Consider the following 10,094-nt stretch of genomic DNA (forward strand, 5'->3'; position numbering starts at 1 on the left):
CTTTTACGAGTTATAACATCTCATTAAATAACTAAAAAACACTTAAAAGATGGAAAAACGCAAGCTATGAACATGTTTACCGTAACCCTTTTGTGATCCACTCTTTGGTCAAGATTTTCACATATTTCATCTGTAACAGGTGAGTCAACAGGAGTCTTTGATTTTGTTAGGTAGCTCCACTCTTCTTTGAGAAATCTAGAATTTGAATATTTATACAGCAATAAAAAGATAACTGAAACACGTTATTTGAAAAATATGCAATAGAAGTGGAAAACTCCATTTTCAAGGATTGGATTGATGATTGTGAAATGATTTCCAACATGTATTTTACCACTAGTCATCATATCTATAATCATGTAACTATAATTGACAGTTATATATAATACCTTTTAATGTTATCAATCAGTGACATGCTGTCATGCAGACCTAGTTCATCTTCCTTGTCAGGTAGGCATATTATCACCAGGCTCCAATGAGTACTGCACAACTAAAAGAAACATTAATACGCATACACAACTCCATCAGGCACGCTTTCTAAGCATTTAGCGTGTCCATATTAGACAATCAATTATGCTATACCTGATAACAGTCCTATTAGAAACATGACGATTAACATCTTTCGAATATTAGACATGAGAAATCATGAATTCTTCAAAAGCTAACTTTTCATGTACGGGCAGAAGAATATATGCTTTCTCAAATAAGCTCACACCTTTCCACCACTTTCTGAACTTGAGAAAGGAATCTTCCTTGTAGCTCAGCAACAAAAAAAATATATATATAGTTTTTTGCCATTAGCTGTAATACAAGTGCTATAAGTGATTTATGTTGCACACAGTTCACTAGTTCCAGAAAACGAAATTGAAAAATAATATACCTTTTCCAACTTGTTATAAAAATATGTATTGAAGAAATGAAAATGGCACGTTGCACTCTCGGAGGAAGATGATTGCTGCTGAAGATATCTATTCAAAAGAAAAAATATGGAAATCATTAAATAAAAACTCAAATCAAAAAGATTAGACGTGATTAAAGGGTCTCAAAAACTGCCCAAGTGACAAGAAAACACTAACTATATATAATAGTTCATAATAATGGATGAAATACATGCTTCAGGAGCAAGACATGCAATGTGGGTATGATCAACTTCAACAGAATTCGGGTCATCCCTGCAAATTCACAATAAAAAATGAAGAAAAACCAAAACATAAGATAAATCATCCAACATAATCAGAGGCAATGTGTTGTACCTTGATGGGTAGTAGATTTTACCATCTTTCACGCTGAAATTCGAATAATATTAAATTAGAACTTTTTTGCTTTCTTGGCTTACACACTAGGCTACCCTTTTCCGAAAGCTCCGCGGGACCACCTACCACTAGTCTTCGGCCGGAGGGGTTTATTGCGCAAAAACGCCGGGACAAACGGAAGAAATCAATAACACCTAGTTACCTAAGATCCAAATTTAACATAAATTTCTGAGCCACAGGCTCCTCATCCACTAAACAGTAAGACCGTCCCTGTTGAGAAGAAGATACCATTAGAAACTAAAAGCGGGAAAATTACCACATGCCCTCAACATGGCCTCCTACAACTAATGTCTCATATAATAAATACTAGACAGGTGCCCGCTCGATGCAGCGGATGTTTGAACGTAGACCCTGTTAATCACGTAACAGCTATAAGTGTTCATGGTTCGGTTTAAAATCTTGAAACCGTTTAAACCGGTCATCGGTTTGGTTTCACGGTTCGTTTTTTTTACTTTCTGTCAGTTGGTCGATTTCAAAAGTTTCAAACCATAGCGAATGGTTTGGTTCATTGTTTATACCGGAAACCGGCCTTATGAAACCAGACCAGACTGTAAACGTTGAATGCATTAATCTTTTTTATTATTTAGTATTAGATATGTTTTGTTATATATATTAGTATAGTTAAAATATAATTGAACAAATCTTTTTTAATACAAGTAAACTTGGCTATTACAATTTTAAATTAACCTAATTCCAGTATGACTTTTTGTAATCTTTATTCTTGTTATTATTTCGTCTTCTAGGGTGGTGTTTGGAATTCCTTATTTTTATCTCCTATAACTTATTGAAAAGTTAAAAAGGTGTTTGGGATTGCTTAATATGTGAGTGGAAAAGTTCCATAAGTCACAAGGTTGTGACTTATGACTCATGGATAAGTCATAAGGAGGTAAAAATAAGGAATCCCAAACACCCCCTAGGTCTTCCATTAATGTTTACCATTTATGTCGCTAAAACTATCATTCTTCCTGTCAAGGTCCTCTCAAGTTTCTAATTTGATGGTGTTTAGTTAGAATTGATGGTACAACTAAATCAATAATAATTTTAAACTAAATTTATTATCAAAGCTTAAACTGTGAAACCAAACCGGAATCAAACCGTTAGTAACAGTTCGGTTTCAATTTTCAATAGCTCAGTTTTGGTTTGGACGACAAAAAATTAGTACCAACAGATGGGCTCACAAGTTTAACTTAAAAACCATCAAAACCGGCATTGAACACCCCTATGCAACATATTTATTTGTTTTAATTGAAAAATTATAACAATATCATACTCAAACTAAAGAAACTAAAGTGCTCGTTTTTATGGTGCTATTTTTTTACAAAAATATTAACGTATGAAAAAGTTATGACCGTTTAATAATCGTAGGTGGGAAGTCGGTTTAAAACTGAAATTGAAAACATAACAACATTGTTAAAGATGAGAAAACAAACTTGTAAGTTGGGTGAATTGTGTTTAAAAAACAAGTTTATCCTTTTTACACATGTACTTTATGCATTAATAGTGTTTGTAAAACTCATAAAATCAAGTGTCTTAATTTCCCCGTGTCTCATGTATTATATATAAATATAGATATAACTTACAGAGCTACGCCTCAAATTCCTAGAGGGTGGATCTTGAGGAGAGGTTGGCCTGGTAAAAGAAAACAAATAATATCAGAAGTAATGCAATTGTGTAAGGCTATTTGAAGGAAATGATAACGTATCAGTTATTATAAGAATGTATATATAGATGTTGATCATTCTTCTTACTTTGAGAAAGATGTAGGAGAATCACCATCTTGTTGTTGGTTTATCTTTTTCTTACGATTTGCTAAAGAAGTAGTCTTCCTGCATCTTCCCTTACCCGGAATTGGAGTCTTTGAGTTTGATTTTCGGCCTTGACAAGGATTGATGTAAGGTGAATCTTTTTCAAACGCGCAGACAGTCCTAGAATGTTTCTGGTAATCAACAAACAAATACATTAACTCTCCCAGGAGAAAAAAAGGAATGAGTGAGGGGTAAAAAAGAATCAATCATATCATATCACACGTCTTGTTCCATCTTCTTGCGGACAAAATCAGCATGCTTGCCATGTGAAGAAGCAGCACCTATAATAGAAGAATGAATGAATGTTGTTTGGGTAAAATAAAAGAAAAAGAAAGAAATGTTACCGTCATCACTATGATCAGAAAGTCTTCTCCTTGTTGTTGTGGAATTGAAGGTTGTTTCTCCGTTCCAACTCACGCTGATGCCTGATGAGATTGGCCTTAAACTTGAGCCCACCATCGGGCAGCCTGACACCTATCGTTTGCAGGTTTCGTTTGATCCTCACAACACAATCCGCTATTTCACGGTCAGATTTCCCCATCAGTTCCAAATCCTCGTTATCATTATTCGTCTCCTCCTCCTCCGGTCTCTTCCTCTTCACTCCGTCGCAATTGTTTTCTTCATCCATAATAATAATAATAATAATAATAATAATGCAGCAGCAAGTGATTGTTTTCTCCGTCAGTCAGCCAGTCAGTCAAGGTATGCTGCTGCAACCTACCATGGCCGTCACCTGTGAGGACGAACAGAAAGGGTTTATGTTTACACCTGTATTATATTAGATTTAATTAATCTCAATTCTCAATTATCACATTTTGGAATCTCAACTAACAAACCCTTAACTCTGTTGGTCTCTAATCACCGGTAACATTTTCATCCAAACCACTTTGAAACCTACCTTTATGAACATTGTTTAGTAAGAAGAAATTACAAATTTTAAAATAGTTTCACTCTTTGTTCTTTATTTAGATATTTGTCATGCTTTTTGTCCTTTAAGCTAACATCCGTTAGCTTAAAGGATTTGCGTTTTACGCCGCGGCGGCGTGACGGTTGTGGTGGTTCTGATGTCGACGGCGGTGGTAGGTCGGCGGCGGTGCCCGGAAAATTGTGGTTTTGGTCCATTTTTTTAGGTTTTTGGAACGAGCTCGTAGATCTCTCTATACAGAGACTATACAATATACACACAACAATATTGTTGGTGTTATTGTGTATGATGCGGTTCACCGTTGTTACAATGTTTCTTAATCAATCGCATTAGGGTTTGTTAATCAATCACCGGGATATTTGTGTGTGTGTGAAGTTCAATAGGCATAGGTTAAAAGGATGATGAAAGAGAAGGGACAGGGGGAAAAGACAATTATACCCATCAAACTTTATTCAAATGAGTCTGCTTAACGGGATAACTTAATGGAGGTTAGCTTAAAGGACAAAAACCATGACAAACATCCAAATAAAGGACAAAGAGTGAAATTATTTTTGAAAAAGGACCCATTCCATAATTTATGTAATTTAAAAGGACAAAATTTGTAATTTTTTCTTTTAGTAAATTCCAATTGCGCTAGCCGGAACCCTAGGTGATGGTTCCAGAAAACTCCTTTTACTCGAAAAACTCATCTTTTCCGTCCCAAACCTATTTTTAACCTTATATCGAACATTTAGAAACTTTGTTTTAGTAAAATCCGCAATTATTAAGATCTTCGAAACCTTAGAACTACTGTCGGTGGCGGGGTTCAGACATTGGTGGTAAGTGGTGGGGGTGGTGTTCAAGTGGTGGTGCTCAGCGGTGGTGTTTTCCGCTGAAAAAGGAATTTTTATGCAAAAAAAAAAACGTTTTTCAGGCGACCGAAGACTAACGGAGTGATGGTCGGGTGTAAATATTATATATTATTGTATTTTTTGTATAGTTTTTAGGTTTATTGTACGAACCATGGTACTTCATACGTACTTATTGTGTTACAGGTAATTGGACGCTAAAAGGGTTTGTTCTGAACTTGTACGAGCACGAGATTAAGGCCCGGGACGATTGGCATGCAAAACGGAGCAGGAGATTTGAATATAATATTATTTGTTGCTACTGAAGTTCGTCGCGCTACGCGACAGGGTGAAGGAAGGTCCATCGCGATATGTAACAGTCAAATATTTAAAACCAGATTACTTTTGTCCATCGCGTGGCGCGATGGACGCGAAGTAAAGATGTCACGATACTACGGACATAATGGTCGTGAAAAACATGTTTTGATTATATCTTTTATTTTACAAACCCTATACGACATCACGTATTCACAACAGTTTCTGTGCGATTTTGAACGAACTTGAAGGCTCCCAATCATATTTATATCAACTTTCATGCCATTCTATTCAAGAATCAAAGACTCAATGATTGCTATGTGCGGCTAAATCTTTTGAGTCATACCAGGGTGTAAGATTATGTAACTTAGGGTTTATTGTTCTACACTCTTGCTTTGATTTGACTCTTTGTAATTGACTAAATAGTGTGGATTCAGTTGTTAGTATTGCCTTGGATCCATATGTGTTCATATATTTTTGCATCAATAACATTGTGAAATGAGAATTGCTATTAAGATTGATTCATGTTAGATTTGTTAACTGTTTCTGATTTATGAAATGTACAATTGTCTTTGATTCGTGTTGTGAAGGATTTCTTGCACTAGTTGCAGGCGATAGATGATTGTTGGCACTTATGATTAGGAATGTATGTTGGTGAATCTGAATGGTCACGTGTGTTTAATTGAAATCAAGTCAAGTGTGTAGGTTAATCTAGTGTTGCATATTTTTTTTAACCCTTGTGCGATTTGTTTTTCATTAATTCTTTAAGTGATCATGTTATTTCAATCTAAAACTATTGCTATTGTAATTGGTACTAGATTAAATCTTCATAATATAATAATCTACATAATGTTAAAAATCAGTTAAACTGCACATTGACCACAGACTCTTCGTGGTTCGACACCTTACTTACCCGTACTCGTATAGGTAGTTAAGCATCATAATTACTTTATTTTTTATTAGACCGCGACATCTAGATAACGTTGTTACGCTTCTGTTATTCGTGGATCATTGGAAGCAAACATGTTAGGTGAAACTGTTCCCAGCCATTTCGTTAATTGAGCCGACAATGACCAAAAGGTAAAAGTTGGGACTATTTAAAACCAATTGATGGTCGGTCAGTTTGTATATACATAAGTTACAATATAATTAGACAAAGTAATTTTTAATACAAGTAAACTTGGGTATTACAGCTTTAAATAAGCTCAATTCCAACATGATTGTTTGTAATCTTTGTTCTCAATATTTTTTCGCTTCCTATGTCATTAAGGTTTATCATTTATGCAATGGAGTATGGTTAAAGGACATCTAAAGCTAAGGTTACGAAGTAAAGGAAGTCCGAGAGAAGTGGTGATCTCATCTTGCTTGCTGGGAGAGAGGAAGCTTCCGGACCACCTTTTCCAGCCAGATAGCGAGCGATCACTCATCAATGAACACTAACTGAAAGCGGCCGGGAATGAGTACCTATCCCTCACGGGAATCGAACCCGTGTCTTCGACATGAAAAGACGATGTCCTAACCACTGGACGAAAGGGACCAAAAAGCCATTCTTCATATACCGCTCCGTGGGCTCCGAGAATAGAAGTGGTTCGTATGAATCGAAAAATGGTCTTTGGTTGTATTGCAAGATTTCTGATGATGGTCATTTAAAAGAGTTAGTTAGTGATAAAGAGGTCTTTGAGTTGTTGTCTTTGATTAGTTTCAGTTCCATGCCTACACAAGGTATGGGTTTATATGTTCAAACTGATAAGTTAAGGAAGCCCACAATCAATACCCTTGCAACAGCCCAACCCATTATCTCTCTAGCCCAGCCCATTATCTCTCAAGCCCATCCCATTATCCCTGCAGCCCAACCCATTATCACTGCAGCCCAGCCCATTAGCCAACAAAAAGCTTGCTTGAGCCCTAGTTCAGAGGTTAAGAGGTACTCTAAGCTCACAGATAGAAAACAAGTTCCACCAATTAAATCACCAGATAAGGATACATGTACAACACTTAAATCACCAGATAAGGTTACTAGTTCATCACTTGGATCACCGATGTGCTACAAAATACATAGCTTTTTACCCCATTGTTGCGCTTGTTTTACGTTTAACTTTTAACAATTATCCAATGTTTCATGCGTAAAGTTACATATTATTGATTGACGTAGGTACCATGGTTGAAGAGCATGGAAAACGAGAACTAAGAAGAAGAAACGAAGCTTAACGAAGATTGTATCGAAGACGGAATGCTTATATGAGTTTTAACGAGCTAGAAAATGAAGAAACAGACGAAAAAGGCCTTGGCCGCGCCATACGCCGAGGTGGGGGTCAAAGGTCGCGCTACGCGGCATCTCCATGTCCAAGATGCTGCCCAAAATCAAGCAGCCCGACTATTTTGTCCTTTAGTGGGCTTGGGTTTTGACCTAGTTTTGACATGTTACGCAAGTTTAGAGATACATTTAAGGAAAATAAACCCTATGAACGAATTTTAATCATCTTTCCAGCCACCACACCTGTTTTAGGAGAGAAATCAAGAAGGAGGAATTACGGTTCTATCTTTTATCCTTCGGTTGTCGTTTTTGATTGTTTTAACGATTTTAAGTTTGTTTTTGAGTTTAAATCATACAAACCTTTTGAATCAGATTCTAATGAACATGTTTATCGTTTATATCTATTTTATATGTTGTTCATTCATTATGGTTGGCTAAACTTGTTTGAATCACCTAGGCTTGATGTTTAAAGGTTTAAATTAACTAGTTTAGGGTGTTTAACAAGTGGTTGATTGTTTTTCTATTGTAAAGTTCATATTTTGTGATATTATTTCGTATATAGCTGCTGCCATAGACGTATCCCAGGTTTCATGTGCCCCGTGTGGTTGATTATTGCATGAATTAGTTTCGTGTAGGCGTTAATTGAATGTTTCGGTTAATACTTTGTGTGTTGATTGATTGTGGTAGGCATGCCATTAAAGTTTGTGTTTCTTGGATCACTAAAGTCAGTAGGTTCACCACCTTTGAGTTGTAACAAAACCTTAGGTGTCAGCTTATCTTGCTGGTTTAGTTGATTTGGTTAGTCGTTGCGAGACCACGTGCGATTTTCAAGCTGTTGGCTAGGTTAAGTTTGTAAGTTGAGTTATTTTGTCCTTAGTATTGAATTACCCCTCTTCTCCTAGTTTTGTAATTAGCTCAAGCCTTAGTGAGATATGTAACTTAGACATGGACCAAGTGATGAGTTATTAGGGTACGCAGATTAACAACCGTGAATTAAAAGCTATCTAGACGTCGTTAGGGTTTTATAGTAAAACTGACCGTAGGGACCCAGTTGCCTCGACCTCACCTATGTTAGCCCATCTTTAGAACCCCGGTTTCAACCACATTTTAGAACCCGGGTCATCTTATAGCTGTTAAGTCATCCTACCTAGGTGATTCTTTTTCTTATTATTTTTATTTCCGTTAAGTTTCACCGTTAGTTATGTTAAGTTAGTTAAGATTTGTTAGTTTAAATAAATAAGTTAAAAAAAATATATTATTTATGCAGGACTTAGATTAGGGTTAATCATCTGAGCCGTTCTCATGTGTCTTTGTGTTCGACATCTGAACTTCCATTAGACTGTGCTGCTACGCGACCGGTACACTTGCCGTTTGTGTGAAGCTTAGTTAGGATTGTTTAGTTTTATAAATTTAAGACTTAGTGTTGAATTGCGAGAATTAGTTATTAATATTTATAATAGCTTTTCGCACATCAAGTTTTTGGTGTCGTTGCTGCGGACACGGTTTGAGGCGATTAGATAACGACCCGAGTTTGGGGACTTGCCTTTTGTAGTTTTGTATATATATTTAGATTAATATAGTTTACTTTAGTTTTCTTTTAAATAGTTAAGTTTTAGTTTAATTTTATTTCTAATTAATTTACTACTATCTGGTGCCCGTGATCCATTTATGTTTAAGTGTGCAATAATGGAGACTTACGGGAATAGATTTAAAGAACAAAAACGTTACACCATTTGGCAGATAGAGATAAAGAGGAGTCTGGATTGCAAAGAGAGAAATCGAGTGAAACCCCGATTACGTTTGATGTTTGATTTAAGGGGGAATCTTTTGGGTTATGAAAACTCATCTGGTGAATTCATCGAGAAAATATCATGTCAGCCAGTGTATTGGTTCACTTTAAACCCATGCCCTTTCCATATGCAACAAGACAAATAACGTGTGACTATTTTTAAGTTTATATGTACTAGTGGAAACCAAAATTAATAGTAATTTTTTTTTTCTTTTGTTTGGTTTTACCGACCCAGAACCACCCCAAGTTGACTTAAACCTCATATCTATCTGAACAAAACAGAATATAGCATTTAAGCAAAACTGAGACGATCAAGGATATTGTTTATCCACCTAAATTTAAGCATTAAGGTCTACTAGGTAGCCACCTAGATACTCAATTAAGTGCAATTAAGAACTAACTAGCTAGTGTACCCCACTATATGGTATACCACCGTTATCAATCAACATCCCAGAACCATCACCATCTGTGAGTATACACGAATTCATCTGTGGGTTTACATATGATGTGAGTCTTGTGGTCCGTTTCTTAATGTAATAGGACGCGAGCAAGGAGACCTCATATGGCTAGCAGTGTGGTTTGATCAAGTCAGTAATGCAATTTGTGCTTTAAAGCACGAGTGATCAAGTTTTATGACTTATGATTTGGCAATAGATTGTGGGTTTGCTATTTTTAGCTTATTTAAATATTCACAAAACCACTTAGGCGATGTGAATACCCAAATGATATACCGTATACCGACCCATAGTCTACGAATCCTAGAGCATCCCATCAATACATGATTTAAGGTTATAAAACCATAGACCTATGAAGTGTTTACCACTAAAACTAGAAGTACGTTTTTTATGTTTATATCATGGGCAATCTAG

The 10,094-nt window shown here is 36.0% G+C and overlaps 1 protein-coding gene across 1 annotated transcript; it reads right to left on the reverse strand.

The window, feature by feature from the left end:
- Positions 1 to 846: 846 nt before the first annotated feature.
- On the reverse strand, positions 847 to 3,743 carry LOC143602301 (uncharacterized). The gene is made up of 8 exons (XM_077079463.1): positions 3,533 to 3,743; positions 3,338 to 3,396; positions 3,059 to 3,246; positions 2,891 to 2,939; positions 1,453 to 1,520; positions 1,251 to 1,283; positions 1,074 to 1,169; positions 847 to 965 (listed from the first exon to the last, which is right to left on the reverse strand). Coding segments are annotated over exons 1-8 (705 nt in total). The 3' UTR covers positions 847 to 964.
- Positions 3,744 to 10,094: the final 6,351 nt, after the last annotated feature.

The sequence above is a fragment of the Bidens hawaiensis genome, unplaced genomic scaffold, assembly GCF_021521415.1.
Source record: "Bidens hawaiensis isolate Kalapana, Puna unplaced genomic scaffold, B.hawaiensis_p1.1 tig00058334_1, whole genome shotgun sequence".
Lineage (NCBI taxonomy): Eukaryota > Viridiplantae > Streptophyta > Magnoliopsida > Asterales > Asteraceae > Bidens > Bidens hawaiensis.